Source organism: Populus nigra, chromosome 14 (assembly GCF_951802175.1).
Source record: "Populus nigra chromosome 14, ddPopNigr1.1, whole genome shotgun sequence".
NCBI lineage: Eukaryota > Viridiplantae > Streptophyta > Magnoliopsida > Malpighiales > Salicaceae > Populus > Populus nigra.
The window spans coordinates 3,915,953-3,938,972 of NC_084865.1; the positions used below are offsets into that span (position 1 = coordinate 3,915,953).

The 23,020-nt window shown below is 32.8% G+C and overlaps 2 protein-coding genes across 2 annotated transcripts; one reads left to right on the forward strand and one right to left on the reverse strand.

Annotated features, from left to right (window-relative positions):
* The first annotated feature begins 7,643 nt into the window (after nucleotides 1–7,643).
* LOC133673432 (BTB/POZ domain-containing protein DOT3-like) lies at nucleotides 7,644–12,033 on the forward strand. The gene is made up of 6 exons (XM_062094230.1): nucleotides 7,644–7,997; nucleotides 8,166–8,235; nucleotides 8,671–9,557; nucleotides 9,665–9,929; nucleotides 10,013–10,141; nucleotides 11,456–12,033. Exons 1-6 carry the CDS (start codon nucleotides 7,810–7,812, stop codon nucleotides 11,828–11,830), a joined length of 1,914 nt encoding a protein of 637 aa, XP_061950214.1. The 5' UTR covers nucleotides 7,644–7,809; the 3' UTR covers nucleotides 11,831–12,033.
* Nucleotides 12,034–17,046: 5,013 nt separating this feature from the next.
* Nucleotides 17,047–21,163, reverse strand: LOC133672365 (UDP-N-acetylglucosamine transporter ROCK1-like). Its single transcript, XM_062092756.1, has 7 exons — nucleotides 20,842–21,163; nucleotides 20,236–20,284; nucleotides 19,911–20,137; nucleotides 19,107–19,305; nucleotides 18,884–19,027; nucleotides 17,689–17,763; nucleotides 17,047–17,551 (listed from the first exon to the last, which is right to left on the reverse strand). The coding sequence occupies exons 1-7, from the start codon at nucleotides 20,967–20,969 to the stop codon at nucleotides 17,390–17,392; spliced, it is 984 nt and encodes a 327-aa protein (XP_061948740.1). The 5' UTR covers nucleotides 20,970–21,163; the 3' UTR covers nucleotides 17,047–17,389.
* Nucleotides 21,164–23,020: the final 1,857 nt, after the last annotated feature.

The following is a 23,020-nucleotide window of genomic DNA, read 5'->3' on the forward strand; positions in this document are numbered from 1 at the left end:
AAAGAGATCTTACTACTACATTTTGTCCCATCAATTCATCAAAGGATTTTAGCCTAAATTTCTGACTCAAACTCCTAGGAGTTTCATTTGTAGTGTGCTTCCGGCTCCTCTTCCTACGAGGAGTTGTCTCAGCTACATCTCTGGACAATAATGGATTGCCTTCTGCATCGGAATATGGATTTGAATCTCTGAGTCTTGGGGTTTTTGTCCAGCAGCAACTTATCCCACATCCACAGTCATTTTGAATCATGAAATCAGCAGAAATGGGATTTGATTCTTGGTTTTATTGGTTTTTTAACAATAAAAACCGAACCGAAACCAGTCGGTTTGAACTGATTTCGGTTTTAAATTTTAAAAAATAATAATTTCATTTGGTTAATTTTTTCATGTAAAAATCGAACCAAACTGAAAATGATCACCCCTAACTTTAATTACCAAGGCCTTGCAAAAATATCACTTGGATATTGTTGAGTCACTTGGATATTGTTGAGGATCCCACAATCAGAGCTACAGGGAATATGTGTGGTATTACTAACAACATATAATTTGGAGTTGTTGGAGGTCGTATTGTCTCTAGTGGAGTCGTCAAATATTTATAGACACAAATTTGAGTACATGATATTAAACAAACACACATGTACGAGTATTTGAATTTATTAAAATATATGACTGAGTGCAATCTTTATTTAAAATATTTTTATAAAAGAATAAACAATAATTTGATTCTTTCTTTGAATTTGATTTATGATTACTTGATTTGTTTGTAAAATTAAACCAAGATTTGTGTGCTTTGCAAGAACGTGAATCTAGACATGTATTTGTAGAGCAAGATTTGATGATTTGATGCTTTGAAGAGATATTTGATTTGTCTTTGAAGAAATCTTATGGGGTGTTTAGGTTTGATCCAACAATTCTTTGTTTTTTTATAGTTTTCAAGCTTAGGTGAAGGAGGCTTGAAAGCTTTTGAGAGAGTTTCTTTACTTGAAAAGTATGTCTTGAAGAAAATTTTGTATATAAAAAAATAAAGTAAAATTGAAATAAATGGAAAATTTTTATTGGTTGATTTTTTTTGTTTCTACATATGCTTTCTTAAGACAAATTCACTTAGACTTAAAAATAAGTGGGCATGTCTTGAAAACAAATGGTTAAGAGGGTTTTATACTTTGAATATATTTTTTCAACTAAAATTTGATTTGATCATATTAATTTTTCATAGTAAATTAATATAGATATATTTAAATGTGAATATAAAACATAATTGTCAAAATTGAAAATTTAAGAACCAATTTTGATTGAGATTTATCAAATTAAATAATAGAATCTAAGTTCGATGCTAAATTTCAAACAATTACAAATTTTAGGGAACGAATAAAATTTAACCTTATACATTGCTAGTAACCAACAACTTTGACATGCCAATAAGATTTTGTTTTTCACCAAATATAGTTATTATAGGTTTATGTTTGAAAGTTCTTGTCATCCTAAATTCAATAGAGCTATTTTCTTCACAATTCTTACTAATTGTTGATGGGATATGGTTGATTAAAGATATCGATTCCCTTTTCTCCTTTTATCTTGATTTTCATTCACTCATAGCTATAATTCCTTTCTTTTTTTTGTGAGTAAGTAGCAATGTCACCGCCACTAGAACGCACGACACCTTTATGTCATCACTTATATGTATAATTAGTATATTAGTTTGCGCTTCACAGCGGGTCAATATCAAATTTTTTTCAAATGTAAACAAAAAAATTAAGAGTATGAAGAATGTTTTAATAGTATTATTAAACCTAACCAAGTGGGTTAATTTTTAAACCTCCACTCAACTCTTTGTTAGACCCAAGCGCAGACTCAGATGCCTTAGGTTTGGCTAATATAGATATATTTAAATGTGAAAAGAAAACATAATTGTAAAAATTGAAAATTTAAGGACTAATTTTGATTGAAATTTACAAAATCAAATGATAGAATCTAAGTTCAATGCTCAATTTCAAACAATTACAGATTTTAAGGAACAAATAAAATTTAACATTATGCATTACTAGTAACCAATAACTTTGACATGCCAAGTGGGCTCATGCTCCTAGACATGGCAACAATGACAGACCTATGCGCCTTGGGTCGGTAGCCATGTTGAACTAAGCATCTTGGGTTTGGCAGCATGCCAAACCCAAACGTCTTGGGTTTGACAACCATGCCAAACCTACTTATCTTGGGTCTAGCAGCCATGCTAGCCCAAGCTCCTAGGTCTGACACCCATGCGATATCCATGCTCTTGGGCCTGACAAACATGCCAGACCCATGCGCAAGAGCATGACAAATATGTCAGACCCAACACTTGGGCATGAAAATCATGCCAGACACATGCATTTGGGTCTATTAACTATGCTTAAATAGCAAAAAGATCTTGAGAGCGTTAATTATAACTTATTCTCTTCTTCTCTTGTTTAATAAAACCAGTTAATTGATCTTTAAAATTTCAAAATATAGATTTAGGTTCGTTTTTCTACTGTTATTTTTTAATTTTATTTTTGATCAAACGTTTGGGCATGACAACCATGTCAAACCTATGCATCTTTTTTTGAATACCAGACTCAAGTAGCTTGGGTCTAGTGTGGTTGCCAAACCCAATGCACTTGGGTCTGGAATGGTTGCAGGCCTACATACGTTGGGTTTGGCGCCTAGGATTTGTATAATTTTTGTAAGTTAGGCAAAGGTAATGGTTTTGTTGATGACCAAAATACTCATGCAAATGTGTTGAATGATCTCAGGACATCTAATTAATAATTCCTTGTGGACTTCTGATGTATTTTTAAGAAAAAAGCCAGACCCACGCGCTTAGGTCTAGCAACCATGCTAGACTCATGTGTCTTTTTTTTAAAAATACAAGAATTCACTTACAATTGTTCTAAAAATATATTTATTTTGTATTTTCATCTTTGTCTTTTGAACCAAATATATTTTTATGTTTTCTATATTTCTTTCTTTTATTTTAAGACATTAATCACGTGCTTCCCTAAAATTCACTAAATTATTTTTATTAATCTCTAATTTTAGTGAATAAATTATCTACAAAATTGCATAAATTAAGATAGTCAAAGGAACAATAAGTCTTTTACATAAATAGTATTTTCTTTTCCTACAACATAATGTATCAATTCAAAAGTTTTCTTTTATGATCATATATTTCAAATTTTGATATATACTAATAGTTATAATGTAGAATAAACTCTCTCTTGTAATAAACTTTGACAATTAGATCATGCAACAACATCTCAAATTTAAAAAAACATAAACCTTTTAAAAAATACTCAACACTTGGATGAAAACATAAAATTAATGTTTTCATCCACAGTGCATACAGAAAAAGAAAGTTTATTTTTGAAAACTTGAAATAAATCGTTTAGAACTCAATATTTTTTTTCATTCTCTCCTCTTTGAATATAACAAATTTATAAAATAAGTTGCACAAACAAAAAAAAAATTGCAGTAAATTTCTACTGCATATGAATGAAAAATCTTGCTTGAATAAGACAATGTTTGTTTTGCAGTCCAATTGTGTTTTTGAAAAATTTTAATTTTTTTAACCTAGACAAGGGTTTGGCAGACCTAGGCGTTCGGGGCTTATATGGTTGCTAGACCTGGATGCATAAGTCTGGCATGGTTGCTAGGCCAAGGCGCTTGGGTCTGGCAACCATGCCAGACTCATGCGCCTGGGTGTGGCAACCATGCTAGCCCGCGCCTAGGTACGACAAACATGTTTGATTTGAAAAACAACAAACAAAGAGGACAATTGTGCACTTTAATTGTTAGCAAAGGAAAGAAAGAAAAATGCAAACAATCAATCACTGACAACAATCCAACCGTCATGTCTTCACGCGCCACACCATGGGAAAAAGGACACAGTTGCACATCCAGTTAGATGGCGGATGACTAGATTTGGCCACCGAGAAGCATCATACTTGCCTTCTTAATGGCGTAGGCGTCGCCCACTTGTTGGGGGCATGAGAAACACGCACCTGCAGCTTTTGAAAAATACCCATATAAGAAATAAAAAATACATCGTGAAAATACTAAAATGCCCCCATGGTCCTTTTAATTACACAAAATGCTCATGTAAAAATACCAAAATACCCCCAAAGGCAAAGCTTTATTTTTATCTTTTCTGAGGCTAAAAACATTATTTGACTCTACCTGAAAATTGAAAAAACCTGTATACTTTTGTGGAAGAAAGTCAAAGAAACGTTTATCCGCTTGCGAAAAAATGAGAAATTGAAAGTGAAACTACTATTACAATCCATAATAAAATATCTCTTGATCTACAATGATTTCTTTACACCATTTAACTTTTGTTACTAGTATATTGACCACGTTTTACAATGAGTGAATATCAAATTTTTTTAAAATGTAAAAAAATATTAAGAGTATGAAAAATGTATTAATATTGTAATTAAACCTAACCAAGTGAGTTAATTTTTAAACCTCCACTCAACTCTTTGTCAGACCCAAACTTTATGATTCAGACATCCATGCCAGACCCAAGGTGGTTGGATCTGTTAGCCATGCCAGAACCAAGCGCACTAGGTTTTTTCGATTAAAAAATAACAAATACATCATGAAAATACTAAAATGCCCTCACGGTTCTTTTAATTACACAAAATACCCATGTAAAAATACCAGAATACCCCCAGAGGCAAAGCTTCTTTTCTTTCTTTTTTAGGCTAAAAAAGTTATTTGACTGTACTTGAAAATTGAAAAAACCTGAATACCCTTGTGGAAGAAAGCTAAGAAAAGTTTATCCGCTCGCAAAAAGATAAGAAATTGAAAATAAAACTACTATTATAATCCATGATAAAAACTCTCTTGATTTATCGTGATTTCCCCTTATATTTAACTTTTGTTATAATAATTCACCTCCCCGTTTATTAATTTGATGTTTCTATGCCAATTTGAACTTAGCAAAGTGAACTTAATATTTTTGGGAGGGATATCCCTGTGTGTCAGTCAGCCTCTTGTTCAAGAAAGAAAAATAGTTGGCACAAATTTGACGAGCTATCCCACAGATTTATATGATTTCACCCGTTCAAAAGCTAGCATCTAACACACTCAAATGACAAGATCAATAATTGAACTTAATGTGTTATTTTCTATTCTTTTTTGTTTTTTGTTTTTAAATTTAAGCCGTGATGAACACGATCCATTCTTTTATTTGAGCTTTTGTTTTTCTCTCCGGGCCGGCAAAGACAATCCCATGAGACTGCTTTTACAACTGTGCACCAAAGCTTTTTCTGTCTTTTACTCCATGTCTTTTTATTTATTTGGAAAAAGTTTGTCAACTTTAAACCGCACCCATACCTAATCGAACCCAAGGTGCGCATGCACCTTGGGTCTCCTCCTGCTCAAATTTCAACTGAAAAGAAAACAACACAGATATGTCGACAGATCATGACCAACTAGCTAGGTTCCATGGAGTGGACTAGTAACATTTTGGATTATTATCTCTTTGTTCTTAGTAAAAAATCCCACTTCCTCCTAGGATTAATTATGTACTTGCAGAAAAAACTATATGTATCTTTACCACCTTATTTTTCGACCAACTCCGAGCAGGAAAAGAAAAAGGAAATCGTAATGCAAAATGGAAATTAGGGTTTATGTAGATAACGAAATCATGAACCCAGATTTCAGATTTGGTAACCCTGCCGGAAACACACACACAGTAAGTGACCTAATCTTTTGAAAATCTTTCCATTGCTCCCGAGAGAAGCTGCTGCTGCTGCGGGTATATTAAATAGCAGACATTGATTCGTCTTCTTAATTTTTCTTGTCCACGATATCATTTCCGTAGTACGAAGATCCATCAATTGTAAAGGGATTTTTCTGAAGAGCTAGCAAACGAGAGAAGAACGTCCAAGTTGAAGAAGAAAATGTTAAACGGTTCTGCAAAGACAGATGCGAAAATGTGTACTTGGCTTGGAAGGGTGATTTGTTTTTTTTTAAAGTACAACTTCTTTAAAGTAAGATTACTTCGTAAAAGTAAAAAAATACATATTTTTTTAATCCCAAAACATAGTTAAACTAATTAAGTTATGGGTTTTGGATTTGCTCTCCAATAATTACAGGTTTAAGTTCTTTTATAATCACTGAAAATTTATATAATTATTAATTTTAAAACTCGTAAAATTAGTTAAAATATACACAAGTTAATTCAAACATCCATAATAATTAAAAATAATACATACTTTTTATATGAATCCAAAAGAAAAAAACCACCCACCCCTCCAAGTCAAACACCCTTTAAAAGGCTTAGCGTGATGATTTTTGGTCTCTTTATCTGAATGAGTCATTGCAGCTCTCGAGTTTATTTTTTCGAGGATACATTTTAGGTTCTGGAATGAATTTTGTGAAGGAAAGGCCAAGGTGCCGTTTGGGGTACTGTGGTTTCTTTTGGTTAAAAAATATTATTTTAATATATTTTTAAATAAAAATAATTATTATATTAGGAGCTCCAGGCCAGCGAGTTGAAGAACAAGTGCAGAAGGTTGCAGGTTACTGAAACTGATCGGCAGGTCAAACTGACCTCGCGGGCACAGTCGGTCCAGGGGCAGATTAAACTCAGGCGCAGTAAATTGAACATGATATTGCAGATGATAAAAATGAGGGTAAACTGTAACTTAGACCCGAATGGTTTATAGAAAGTAATTAATTAGTCCTTGTAATGTCAGAGATAATTAACTAATTTCTTGACTACAATTGACCATCACCTCAATGTAATTTTTCTTGTTCAAGAAATGTAAGGCCCTGTTCAATAACAAATATATATATATATATATATATATATATATATAATTTTCTTTTTTTTTTCAGTGAATATAAATCGTGCTCAAATTAAACTTGTTTCTTATGATTATTTTTACATTTACATAAATTAATATTCTTATCATTTTTTTTAACACAAATGGAAATTGTTCCATTTGAGTATTCAAAAGTTTCTCATGAATCGAAATCCATGCAAATATAACCACAATTCCTTTCGATTCACCCTTCTTTCCTTCCCCAGTAAACACTCCCACAACCAAACATTACCACCGCTGCTTCTTCTTCAAGACTTGTTTTCCTCTCTCTGTAGTGAAGAATTGAATTCCAAGAGAGAGTAGGAGCAAAAGTGTATATATATATATTGGATATAGTTGAGATTGAGCAGTTCTAATGCATCTGTACCGACAGAGTTTCTACTCGTACAGCATTTGCACGGATGCGATGGCGATTTCAGGCAACCCATTAACGGATAAAATGGATTTGATTAGGACAGTAAGCACAAGCAGAGTTTCACCTCCTCTCAATAATTCCACACACCAGAGTTAGAAGACAGGTGCTGGAAAGTAACATCCAGGATGGAGCCACACAATAATTCATTGGTAGTAACTCTGATAAGATAAGGGTAGATTTTGAATTTGTTACTCAATATTACTAGTTCGAGTATCATATATCTTAGAGTTATTAGAAACTTGTACGATTATTAACTTTAAAATCTCAAGAAATTAGTTAAAATATACGTAAATTGATCCAGATACTCCACTTATAAAATAATAATAATAATAATACACTGGTCCGGTACACAAATACGTGGTTGAAAATTGACTATTCAAAGCCAACATTCTTTTTCCCATGAGCTTGAGCGATCTCTATCAGAATTCCCTGAAATTCCATACTTGCCTAACAGTGCTCCTCCCATACTAGCCACAGACTCACATCTCACATCTCACATTTATGATCGAGCCCCACTTTCTCCTTTCATGTCCTCGCCATTAAATGTTCGGTGCCCTCACAGCAATGCCGTACATCCTCATTGTAACCATGAAGAAGTCCCTTCTTGTAGTTCAATCACAAAGCTCAGAGAGTGATTCTGATGGCACTGACCAAGCTCACAACCAGAGCATCGTAGTTCCGACTACAGTCATTGCGATAGCCGATAGCCTCCAAAAGAAAGATAACTCATGGTATTACTTAAATCAACCATGATACAGCCTTACTGCTTGCTAGCATGACTAAGTTAATGTTAGAATATCCAGGCAGACATCTTTCGTTTTGGTCCTTTCCTGTTTTCAAGCTGCCTGTCTCTCTTACTAATGTTTCTCTGTTTCTTTTCCGCTGACGGGATGGCGCAGGGTTGTTACTTCTCAAATCGCTACAGATCTATCGATTCAAGTTCAAGACGTCACTTTTACTGTTCACAAGGTAACTTACAGCTCGTGCAGAGTCATTTCCCTCTCTCTATCTATGTATCAAAACACTAGACAAAATTATAACTAGGTCTGTCCATTAACTAGAGTTGCACACAAAAAGAACAGGAGATGGATTTACAACATGTGAAGTTAAGAACATGCCATGACTAAAGTGACTTCATCTATGCTCACCAGAGTCAAACATAATAATTCCCTTCTGCTCATCCAGTTGATTTATGAGCAGTGTAAACATGTAGAAGATTAACAAATCAATTCTCAAGGCATGAACACATGCTAATTAAAGTGAACTCCCTTTCTTTCTACCTGACAAGGTTAAAACCTATGGCTAAGACAGAGTTAAATAACACACTGATGGATCTAATACACTCACTGCCTGTAAGGAATGAACTGACATCATTTGCTGACTCCTCTGTTTCTCCTGATCCAGTATCCCTTGGTATCAAAATGTGGCTACATAGGCCGCCTGGAACTTCAGCCTTCGATTTCAAATTTTGGGTACGAACTCAAGCTTGAAAACTTCCCAGGTGGACCAGAAGCATTCGAAATCATTCTAAAATTCTGTTATGGTCTCCCGTTAGACTTAAACCCTAGCAACAGTGCTCCACTACGATGCGCATCAGAATTCCTAGAAATGAGTGAAGAGATTGATGATGGAAATCTCATCTCAAAGACAGAAGCTTTCCTCACATTTGTAGTCCTCTCATCGTGGAAAGACACCATCACTGTTCTCAAATCATGTGAAACTTTATCTCCATGGGCTGAAAATCTTCAAATAGTTAGAAGATGTTGTGACTCAATAGCATGGAAGGCTCCTAGAGACAATTCAATGGTTAATGATGAAGGATGGTGCTTTGATGATGTGGCTTCCCTTCGCATTGATCATTTCATGAGAATTATAACTGCAATAAGGGCAAGGGGAGCAAAACCAGAGATCATAGGTAAATGTATCATGCGATATGCAGATAGATGGTTGCCAGGCATGGATGCAGAGTTAGAAGGACTAAGAGGGTATGGGTATGGAAAGAATGAACTGCAGTTCAGTATTTTGATCGGAAGGACAGAAGACGAGGGAATTGAACATAGCAAGGAGCAAAAATCTATTATTGAAAGCCTAGTAAGCATACTTCCTCCTCAACCAGAAGCAGCCCCATGTAAGTTCTTGCTGAAGATGTTGAAAATGGCAATGGTTTACTCTGCATCCCAAGCTTTGATTTCAGAGCTTGAGAAGAGAGCAGGGATGATGTTGGAGAATGCCAATGTGAATGATCTTTTGATTCCTAATTATAAAAGTGAAGATCAGGGGAAAATGGTCAAGTATGTATTCAACTATCCCAGTCTCCTTAAGATTGCGTAACCTTGCATAAAAAATTGTGGCAAGTCTTTTCACCCTCGCTAATTATCATTCATGTATATTCATATAGGTCACTTGAAAAACGAACAATGCACAACACAGATGTGGTTCAAAGAATGGTGGAGTATTTTTTGATGCATGAACAAGAGAAGCAACAACTGCCACTGACATCAGAGAAATCAAGTGTTAGCAAGCTTTTGGAAAATTACCTAGCTGAGGTAGCGAAGGACCCTAATCTTTCCATTACCAAATTTCAAGTTTTGGCTGAAGCCCTGCCAGAGAGAGCTCGGGCATGTGATGATGGTCTTTATAGAGCCATTGACACCTATCTCAAGGTTTGCCATCAGTTGTCTTTCTGGTACTCCGTCCTTTTAGATAAACAATAAGACGAAGCTAAAAACTCTATTGTTCTTTCCAGACTCATCCTTCGCTCTCTGAGTACGACCGAAGAAGGCTATGCAAAATAATGAGCTGTGGGAAGCTATCACTTGATGCGTGCATGCATGCAGCACAAAATGATAGGTTGCCTCTAAGAACAGTGATTCAGGTAAAATATACAACCATTTTCCACTATAAATCTATGATATCCATCAGTAATAAATCAAATAAATATGCCTGCCATGTACCCAAGCTGTAAATTTAATGTCTTCTTTCAGTCATTAAATCAAAAGCCATAAGAGAGGCCACAAGCCACGTGGCAAGTATAAAAGAGGATCTTGGGATCTACAATGGTTAACAAAGGCTGTAGCAAACTGGTAGTTTAGCTATTTAGAAGGCAAGGAAAAATCTAAGAGATGGTGTTAGATCAATTTAGCCCCGTTTTGAGAAGCATCCCAAGTGCCAAAAAAACACAACGCATTTTGCAGAATCCGACACTCTCTCAAAAGTTTCTGACCAACAACAGTTGTATTCCCAGAGCATAGGGGTCTCTTATCTGATTTTACTTTACTGTGCCTGAGATATCACTAACACATTTTTTAACACCTTGAACTACATTCTTTGCATTCCACTCAAGCTGCCAACAACCCTTACCATCATCAACACAAAGAAAAACCATCCAATTAGGTTATACCCTACTTGATCTTTACTAACTTCATCTTCTTAAATATACAGTCTTTCCAGCTCTATCTCTCTGTAAATTAAAAGGGGCTCTGGATCAAAAAAAAGATTGGTGGGACGAACTCAGTGAATGACACCTATTTACATAAAACCTAAAAATAACCCAATACACGATTCTGAGATACCATGAAAATGCTGCAGTTAAGGACTTTTGGACACCAAAGCTACATGGTATAATATGTACTGTCCAAAACAATCACATTTACTACCACTGACTTCCATTTTAGCCATAGGATCCTTGTGATCTATGTAAATGCAAGTTGCACTATGTTTGCTGTTGAGCTCAACCAGAACTTTAAGTCTGTTTCTAGGAACTCCAAACTCTAATAATTTCTTTCAGATTGTTTATTTGAAAGACTGCCAACTTTTATACAAGACATAACCACAATAATTGAAGAAACTTTAAATGACTAATTGACTAGCTTTATTGTTAACCCCAAATTTCCACATGACAAAATTGCTGATATTGTAAAAGCAGAGTGGCAATACACAATATTTCAAAACATTAGGTTAAACCAAAAACCACTCCTAACAAAAGCTGTTAACACTGCGTCTGCATGCATTTGAACAGATATTCTCAAAACAAATAACTTGAGGATAGGCCTTCTAAATTTTTCTTTCCGTGTGAATCACAAACCTTGATAGCATGATGTAAAAATGCATGGACCAAACAAAGTCAAAGGCAGACTTTAATGTTTCATCAAAATTAACATTTCTGATCTAAGATGGGATGGACATGCAGGTGTTGTTCTCAGAGCAAGTAAAGATGAGGGCAGCAATGCAAGGAAAAGAACCAGCAGCAAGTGATAACAACTCAGAACAGGAAATAACTCAAACATCAACAAAAACTGAGATCATGACCTTAAGAGCAGAACTTGAGAATGTAAAGACGCAAATGACAGAGCTGCAGAGGGACTATTCTGAACTGCAACATGAATATGAAAAGCAAAACAACAAGCATAGAAATGGATCAGCTTGGAATTTTGGGTGGACAAAGATCAGAACATCAGCTCTTTTCCATAGAAAATTAGATGGGAATGAAGGTGGAGAAGGACACCAGAGATCAAATTCACTTGGTAGCAAAATCAATTTCAGAAGACGACTATCCATATCATAAAATTCTAGTCACCAAGCCCAACTCCGACCCCCACAAATTCTTGTTTGATATCAATTACACTGTTTTCTTAGGGAAAGTTCACCTGTAAGAACAAGCTTGGGTACATCTTGCTTGTCAAAGCATATAATCAACTAAGTTGTGGTTTCATCCGATGTAAAAAAAAGGCTTGCAAGGAATAGAATAAATTCCAGTACATTACGGCAGCCTCGTTCCTAACAATCCCACTCACTAAAGCATATTACCATATCCATAATTCAAAACAAAATTTGTTTCAACAAAACTCAACTACCAAAACAAAAACTTTGCTTCGCACTAGCATTCGACAGAGCACTGAGTATAAGAACAACAGCTATACTTCTAATTAATTTAAAAACTATTATAATTACCATTAATCTGAAAACATTCTTGTTCTCATACTATATAATTTCCAAGCAGTTCTAATCACAATAAGTCTAATAAATTCCAACACAATTAACACGATAAACCCTAATTTACCGAAATCAAGGCAATACTTCTCATTCCTCAATTAAAAAATAAAAAATCCAAAAAACAACACCACCTAGAATTAGCAGTAGCACTCCTCATGGAGCTCCAGGGAAACTTGGCCTTCTCCGCCACCACATCACCACGACCACCACGCCATCCATGCCCGCCATCGCCACTGACTTCTATTGTCCTCAGAAAAACTATTCTCCGGTTTCTTCTTACTCATTCGCTACCTCTCTTCCTCAATAACTCTAATAGGAAACAAATTGGGGGAAATGGAGAGCGGATTTCTAAGCGTGATGTATGCTTTTTTATATTCAGGCTTGGCGATGAGTAATCCGCCGCGTCTTTTTCTTTTTCCATTCCATGTTAAGAGGGCGTACCTTTTCGACTTGGAAGCCTTTGAGTGATTAGAGGACGCGCTTGATTTCGATTTTGGAAGCCGAAGGGATTGTTTTCAGTGCAATTTCGTAAATGTTCGTATATGTTGTTGGCATTAGGATCTTTATTGGAAGGTTTGCGAAGTTGATTACTCTTCTTCCCAATCTGTCTACCATTTCTTTGCTCTGATGAATATGTGATGAAGTATCAAGAATTCAAGTAGCATAGTAACCAGGTTGTTAGGTTTGATGACTGGTTAGTTAATTGGTCTCAGTATTTTTATAATTTTTTTATTTATGTAATTGATAAATTGTATTTGATGCTCGATAATTAATACTTCTAAAAAATTCTATTGATGACTGGTTAGTTAACCGGTCTAGTATTTTTATAATTTTTTTATTTATATAATTGATAAATTGTATTTGGTGCTTGATAATTAATACTTGTAAAAAATTCTTTTTGATCATTAAAATTTTTAGTACATATAATGATTTTATGAAATATTTACTTATTTGATTAAACTTATTTGTTGATAAATAATTTATTTATAATTTTTATATAAAAATATATAGAATTGATAGGTAAAATATATATATAATATATTTAGATAAAGAGTTGTTACATAACTAATATAGAAGTTGTATAAAGATATGATTGATATAATTTAATTTATTTTAATTTGTTGAATTACGTAAAATCATATAAATTAAATGAGATCATATCTCACTAAGAGATCTAAGCGAGATTCTTTTAAATTAATTGTGATGGCTATTAATTTGAAGGGAAATAGTGGAAGATCAAATTATAATTAAAGATCTTATTTAAATTTTATTATAAATATTTATGCATGAAATCAATATTTGTTATCTTTAGATGAACAAGTTAATAAATTATTATGAGTAAAAATAAATATATCCTTACGTAGCATACTTGATGATAATAAATTGACTGAACCAAATTTTTTGGACTAGTATTGAAATATGAGAATTGTTCTAAAACAAAAGGAATATTGTATGTTCTTGAAAATCATATTCTTCTCGTTATTAATAAGGACATTGATGATGAAGTTAAAACTGAATATCAATGTCATATTGATGATAATACACGTGCTATATGTGTGATGTTATCTAGCATATCACTTAAACTTCAAACATAACATGAGAATATAGATGCTCAAATAATAATTATGCATCTTAAAGAGTTGTTTGATGCATTAAAAGGTATGAAACCTCTAAGAAATTGTTTTGTTGTAAGATGATAAAGGATTCCTTGGTGAATACTCATGTATTAAAGATGACTCACTACTTTAAGAAATTAGATCAATTAGGCTTTGTCATAGACCATGAGTTAAATATTGATTTGATCTTGTAGTCCAAGCATAGAAGCCTACTTGGGGCATCAAGATTAACAAGTGTACTTGTCATCATTATAGCGAGGAAAACCATTATAGGAGGAACTACAAAGATTAACTTACAACCATGAAGGTTAAAAAGCTTATTGAAACTTTTGTTTCATGTGTATTTATGATTGAATAAAGGTAAAGTGAACCTACAAGTTATCAATAAAGTAGGAATTGTTGCATTAACTTTTTCAAATGAGTTAATACTAAAATTTAATAATTGTTATTTTATTTTAGTACTTTTTAAAAACATAGTATCCATTTTTGAATGAATTTGAATTTATTATTAAGGGCAAATATTATTCCTTTTATAATAATGATGTTTACTATGGATCTAATACTTATATAAATAGTTTGTATATACCTGATCTTGAAATGCTCAAGTTTAATATAAATAGTAAGAAGAACATATTAGATAATCAATATTCATATTATTTATAGCATTGTAGACTAAGTCATATAAATGAAATAAGAATCACTGAGTTACATAAATAAGAATATTTTTATCCTTTTGATTATGAATCGTATAAAATTTGTGAAGCTTGTTTATTAGGTAAGAAAACCAAAACACCATTTGTTGGAAAGAGTGAAAAGTCTAAAAAATTGTTAGGTCTAATACATACATATGTATATGGACCAATAACAATTAGTGTCATAGATGGATTTACATGTTTTATCATTGATGACCATATTGGATATGATCATGTGTATTTTATAAAAATCTAAATTATTTGAAAGGTCCAAAGAATTCAGAAATAAAGTTAAAAAATAAACTGGAAAGAGTATTACTATACTTTGATTGGATCAAGGGGATGCATACCTCAACAAGTATTTTTAAGATTATCTAAAAGAGAATGAGATTATCTCATAATAGACACCTTCTGGAATACCATAATGTAATGGAGTTTTTAAAAGGAGAAATTAAACCCTATTGAATATGGTATGTTCCATGATGAGTTATACAGACTTTTCACCTTCTTTCCAAGGTTATGCCCTTATAAACTGCTGCTTACATTTTAAAAAGGGTTTCATCAAAATCTATTGATAAGACTTCATATAAGATATAAAATGATAGGAGACCAATCTTATCACATTTAAAGATTTAAGATGTGATGTTTCTATGAAGTGTTTTGTATTTGAAAGACCAGGAGCTAAGTCAAGTAAATATAAGTTTAGGATATCTATAAGAAATTATTGTATAATATGTATATCACCACATTGAACAAAAATGGTTGTATTAAAACATGTCATCTTTCTAAAGAAATAATTTGGTCTTAAAATGAGCAAGGAGAGGAAATAGAACTTGAAAAACTTCCAGAACTACAAATCGACATCGAAATAGAACTTGAACCTGAGGCTACAATATTTTATATTCAACTTGAAGCTCAAGAAACATAAAAAAAATCCCTAAATTTGGTAGGACACGTCATATACTAATAAGATATGAAATTCTCATGGAAGCTGAAAATAACGAGTTGCCCATACTTGATGAGCCTACCAATTACATAGAGAACCAATATCTGATATTGATTCTAAAAAATGAATTGAGGCCATGAAATCTAAAATGAATTTTATGTATACTAACCAGGTATAGACCTGGTTGATCCATCTGAAAGGATGAAACTCATTAGATGTAAATGAGTCTTTAAGAGAAAGACTAGCATAGATATCAATGTACAAATATACAAAGCTAAACTAGTTGTTAAATGTAACAGATTAAAACAAATAGGTTGACTTTGATGAAACATTCTTTATCGATAATTGTGTTAACATCTAAAAGGATTTTGCTTATTATAGTTGCATATTATGATTATAAGATTTGGAAAATGGATATAAAAAATATATTCCTGAATGGGAATCTTCAAGAAGATGTGTATATGACACAACCTGAAAGTTTTGAATCTAAGAAATTTTCCAATAAAGTATGCAACCTATAAAAATTCAAAGAGTTTGAATATCCATTTTGATGAAATAATCACATAGTTTGATTTCATTTAAAAAAAAATATGGATGTGCCTTGTTTATAAAAACGTTAATGGAAGTTGTGTTATTTTTCTAATACTATATGTAGATGATATATTATTAATGAAAAATGATATTTCTTTACTCTACTTTAGTAAAGATCTGATTGTTTAACAATTTCTCCATGAAGAATATAAGAGATACAACATATATACTGAAAATAAATATCTACAAAGATATATCTAAAAGGTTGTTTGGATTGTCTCAATCCACATATATAAACAAGATGCTAAAATGATTTAGCATGGAAAAATCCAAAAAATAATACTTGCCTGTTTCGTATAAGATACATATTTCTAAAGATATGTGTTTTAAAACACAAATTGAGAGATATATGATGAAAATAATTCTTTATCTTTTGAAAATGTTATATACAAGATCAAATGTATCTTATGCTTTGAGCATAATGAGTACATGTCAATATAATCCATGTAAGAGTAATCGAAAAATAGTTAACAATAATCTTAATACTTAAAAATAACTAAAATGTTTTTCTAATCTATGAAAGAGAAGAACTAGTAATTCATGATTATTTAAATGCTGGTTTTCAATTAGATATTGAAAATAAAAATTTAATTTGATTATATTATATTCTACATAATAATGATGCTATGAGTTAAAAGAATTTTAAATAAATAACCAAAATAAATTTTACAATTATAATTAATTATATCTCTATATTTGAAGGAACAAAAAAAATTATTTGGATAAAAAAATTCATCATGTAATTCTAATATTATTGATCCAGTAGCTATGTTTTTTTATTTTATTTCCTTTTCACTTTCTAGAACTGCATTTGGACTTCCACCATCATTGCATGGGTGGAGGGAGTACATTAGCAGAAATACGAGATCCCAACGGGAAACAACTAAACAAAGAACATAAAGATCAAACTTGCATTTCTTCGACAGAGAGAGAGAGAGAGAGAGAGAGAGGATCCACCCTTGCATGGGTTTTGTTTTCTACATAAAATCCATTCGTGTCAAGTTCACAACGTGCAACAAGAAAATATTCATGTTGACAAGGGCTTCAAAACACAGATTAAGATTCTAAGGAACACTAGTCATCCATAGTCAAAAGGGATCCCAAATCAGTACCCTGTTCTCTTCTTTTTGCTAGAAATCAGTATCGAATTTTGTCGAATGAAGACTGCATACAATTTTGAGGGGAAGAAAAAACAAAGCAGTGCTTCTTTGCGCCATTGTCTCCTTATCTGGTAGCCATGGAGAAACTTCTTTAAAATACCAGTACTTTCTCCATCTACAAGTTGATTATGATTCCTTCTTTTTAACTCTATATGGATATTTCTGGTATATTGAAATGCTGCTCATGACGAGTGGAAGAGCCACAAGACAGTACACTGAAGGCGGTTTCCCTTCAAACATGAACTGAAGCAAGGCCGTTACAAGAAGTGCAGAAACAATGACAAACCCCTGCACGCATCGAGAAAATTTTGTGGAGATAAAAAGCTGTCTTAATAACTCATAACTGAGGAAACTCCAAGCCATATCTTTAGAGTTGGCTTCCATTATCTGATAAAAATTATCCACTTTAACAATGTTATATTTACCTTTCTCACACCACCAGCATAGCTTGTGACAAGGCCAACAAGAATTCCACCAAGAGCATTGGCTACAACTGGGATCTGAAACAAAAGAAACACAACTTCTCAATGTTAAACCACATGATACAGCTGTTAGCAGGTATGCCATCCGAAGAAAAATTGAAAATGCACCCTAACATAACTGACAAGAATAATAATGGCTCCGTAAATTCAGAATGCAATACTGCCAAGGCTCCAAGAGAAGAAGCTGGGGGAATATAAAACCTCGCATATAAATTATATCAACTCACAACTACTCTAAACCAAAATATCCCTCACATCCACAGCCTATCAACCCAATACACCCCACCCAATGCATCTGTCCCATTCAGCTTTATTTGAGATTTGTGTATTCAAAAAACCATGTTTTTGAGTGTCATTGGGATCCAATACATGAACCCAAAAAGCAGGATACTTCAAATCTGATTTTTAACTCGAAATACTTTTTCCAACTGTATCAAAATTTAAACACGCTCTCTTTGGATAAACTAATGACTAGATCTTCCTCTACACCTCAACAATCTCAATACATCATATTTCAAAATATTCCTACTTCAAATATATAATGCAGATAAATTTCACCAATCTGAAGCATTATGCAATGCCAGATGCACTTATGGCTGTCAAACTATATTAGTAAGTGGACAATTTTAACAGCCCACAGAATGACAAGCCATCTACTAATGTTTCTTGAGTAACCAGAAGAAGAAGAAAAATCCGAAGAGTCAATGCATAACCAGAAGGACAGCAAGCAAAATTTTGTCTCTGAAAGAAACAGATGAGTCACAGGAGATTGACAGCAAATCAAAAGCATTCCAACTTCAGGCAGATATCCTAACACTAACAACTGCCCGGGATGTATGAGCTTTACCATCCAGCTATATTTGTGTCAGTGTAAAGGATTTAAACAGAGGGAAAAGACCATATGATCTATAGACAATTTCTCCATCCTTCAGACAAGAAAACTACCTCAACTGGAAGAAGAAAAAAAAGAGAGAGAGAGCCAAAAACCAATTGGAGTTGTTTTCTATTTCATGGCAAGATTTGAAACTGAAACTCCCATCAATCATATTCCAACTCCAACCCATTGCCACTTTAAATATTTTGCCAAGTATGCCATTGTTATCTTCGAGAACAATTGCATTATGGGTAAGATCATTACCATAGTTAGTGGAGTCCAGCCATAAAAGTATCCATGCTGTCTGATAGCTTCTCCATCTGGAGACTTAGTGGTACTGGCCAACAAGCACAAGCTTCCAACAATTGACATTTCTACAGTCATCAAGTACGACGAGTGTTTCTTAACCTGAAATGAAGAGAAATAACATTGGAAGGGTTGGGAATAGATGGCACTGGTAAGATCATTTAAATACAAGTTAAAGTACCTGAGAAGCCCATTGACACAAAGCTGAAGCAAGACCAGAGAGAACAGAAGCAACCAGGACCGGAATGATCCCATAAAATAAAATTTGTTCGGGGTCACTACTACTAGAGCCTTTGCTAGAGCCTTCCCCAATGCTTAGAAGAACAGCTGCCATTATCAGCAACAACAAAGCCCCAATTTGTTGAATTGATTGCTTCTGCCTGCACATTCCCACCAGAGAAGAATGTAAAAGGAGTTTCCAATACCAACCTAAAACTTAGCATAACTAGTTTCACATACAGGTATGTGGCTTCTCATAATCTACTGCCTGGATGTTGCCTCAGTCACATTACAATTAAGGATGGTGGCTTATTAAAAGCAGGCACATACTCAAAAAATATCCAAAGAAAGGTTGTCATACAGTAGCTTCAGAATAGAAGATGACTTAAAATACCAGCTTAGTCGGCATGATATTTCAAGAATTCTTGAACCACCAAGAACAAGGAATGAAAGTCTATAAAAAGACATAAAGTGACAGGGATCTGTAAATCACAATTTATAGCTTTTCTTACTCTAACTAATGAGCCACTATGGGATATCAATCTGTAAGCAACTCGTTTCAAAATAGAAAAAAAAATAACGAGGCAGTTATTAGGTGGAGCATAGCACAGACTCAAGAGCTAAGATTCAAATAAACCTAAACAAGAAATGGTTTCTAGGTTTTATAAGATGTTAATTGCTTGGACATTGAGAATCGTTGTTATATACTTAATATAGTCCAAAAGAGATGAATAACGGACCACGAAAAAGAAATTTAAGAACATACCTCAACATTATGTATGTAAAGAATGCAGTAAAAAATATTTTTGTCTGGTTCAATATTGAAAATGTGAGTGAATCAAGATTCTTGTATGATATCTGCAGCAAGCTGTTTTGCAGCGCATAAATTGCCGCAGGAAGTCCGGATGCAGTCAACGAACCAACCAAAGTCCACTGGCTGAACACTTTCTTCAAACTACCATCTCTTACCATGAGAATTAGGGCACATACAACCTGAAGAAAATAAAAGAAAAAAGTAGATGATCATAGTGTTTAAATATAAACAAAAAATTCAATGAAAACGAAATTCATGTACTTGGAACATGACTTACCTTAGCTAACTCGCATGTCAAAACAGATGTAGTCACGATTACTTCACGTCTGCATGAAACTCAATTAATTAGTGACTAGCATTTCATAGAAAAACACATGCCAAGAACATTTGTTAACATATAAAGGAAACAAAGATCATAATAAATTGGATCCATTAAAGCTTGGGGTAGCTTAAGAACGAACGCAAAAAAGCCAGATTGAGCACAAATTCACAAATTTTCCAGGCAATAAGACCGTCGAAATCAGTAAAAATTAGGTCAGAACAGACCAGCTGATTTTGTATAAACTAGGTCAGAATCACAACATACGAATATCGGAATCCGGAAATTGAATAACTAATACAAATTATGACCAACCTGATCATGCTTCCTCAAGTTGTACCAAAATAGGCAAGCATTAATCAATCAACAATTTAATTTCAAATTCATTAAAGGAATAAAGAGAATCGAATTCTAATGCAAAATTTACTTGGAAAAAACAAAGCGAGTTGAATTGATGAAATTCCAAGAGAAAATAATCAATGCGAGAAAGACAAGAAAATCGAAGAGAAAGGAGAGTAAAAGCCGTTAGAAATTGGAATTAGAAGGGAAATGAAAGGGAAGGACCTGGTGAAGCGTTTGGAGATGAGAGGCTGGGCTCCGTATTGAAGAGTGAGCAAAACGGAGTATAGCCAAACCCTTGGGTTCGTTCTCTCCGACCTGGTGGTTCCACCTTTTCGCTTCGTCGTCGCCATTTTTGGCGAGACTTTAGGCGCGCTCTCTTTCTTCTTACTTTTCTTTTTCTGCTGCCTTTTCCTGTGCTGTCACTTGTGGAAATTAAAATCCACCAGAAAAGTGAATACCTTCATTCCTAGGCTAACACCTCCTCCTCCGGCCCGGAAAATTTTAAGGATGGAGAATTAGTAATATTTTATTAATTTTTTAAAATTTATGACTTACAAAAAATGATAATAATATCTCTGATTTTTACCCAAAAAAATAATTAATAGTATATCACTTGTTATAAAATTATTCTCTGGCTCTCATATTTTTTTGTTTTTTTTTAAATAAATAAATTTAGTCTCACAGCATGTTGACTTGATTTACATGTATCCAAGGCATGTTTTGCATATATCATAACCTTCTCATATATTCAGAATAATTTTTAATTTCATTACATATATGAAAAGTATTTTTAATAACATCATGGTTCATGTTGAGAAACATATAACTATATAAATTAATTTTTTAATTTTTTTGAAAATATGTGGTTCATATTGGAAACACACATGATTTAAAACATAAATTAATGATAATGTTCTAAAAAATTTAAATGGTTTGAGAATAAGATTTTTGTGTTAAATAATCTATTAATCTCTTATTTCTAATAATATGATTCATTTTTCTTTGTTAAAGTGGTTGGTAATTAGTACTTAATACTTGTAAAAGATTTTTTTTGTTGATTTAAGGATTATTCGATGCTTAAATAAATATTTTTTTAAGAAAATATCATGATATTATAAAGAGATACTCTGAAAATAAATATATCATTGAGAATAGAGGTTTTATGACCTCTTTTCTAAGGATGTTGAGTCTGGTAAATTGTCAAACTTATACATGTTTGGGCTTAATGTTTGGCTAAACCTATAAATATTGGGTCTGACAGATTACCATACATATATATGATTGAACTCAACATTTGAAAAAGTTTAGGGGTGTTGGATTTGGCAGATTGCTAGAACCATATATGTATAGGTTGAGCCCAATGGTGTGTTAGAGCTAACAAATTATCAGACCCATACATATCTGGACTCAACACTTAGATGAGCCCAGAGATAGGTTATCACTTAATATCTAGTTCTTCTAAATAAGAATCAAAATAAATAAAATTAAAACAAAACATGTTGATCCACCAGTAGCCTTCAAATCTTTATGTATTTATTACGTAAATATTTGAAAAGGTTATTAGCATTAAATGAGTTTTTGTTTTTTCACTTCTTTTTTTTATGAAGTCTTTTTACTTCTCATTTAATAGTGTAGTTTTGCAAAATTGATGCTCAATAAATTATGAAATAGTGTTTGTAATCAAGAACAAGGGCAACAACACAAGATGGAAGAAATATTAAAAAAAATGATGGAAATGCAATATAGAAGAAAAACATAATCTAGTATAGGTTACAAAAGTTATCCACAATAATTTTTTTGTCACTTGATTTTTTTTATATTTTCAATTTAATCTTTTCATATTAAGTTGATTTGTGATTATGTATGATGTTTTGTTTAGGTTGGTTTTATATAAGCTTTCGCAATGTTAAGAATAAGTTTTGACGATGCATTAATACTCGATTTGACAAGATAAATTTAATTTTATTAATTCAAACAAATTAAAATTTTGGGATCCAATTTCAAATTTAAACAAATATTCAACTTTTTTTTTAAGAAATAATATTTTTATCTCAACTTCCTAACTTAATCTTAAGCTGTAACCAACAGATATATAATTATTTGTTGACACATATAATTCTCAATTTATTTTATTAAATGCATATATGAACTTCAGTTTACAATAAATTTTTTTATTAATGGTAATTTTTTTTTATGTTGAGAAAAAAAAACTCAATCTCACAATATAATGTGAGGAATCAAACTTAAATCAAATAATAGTTATGTCTGAAAAAGAATCAGATAACATGTTGCATTTGTAATTAATTTGTGGCCACGTTTGGTTTTATTTGTGTTAAGAGTTGCATGTTTGTTGAAAAGTTTTTATTAAATATGATGAAAGTATATAGCTTATTTATTTTTG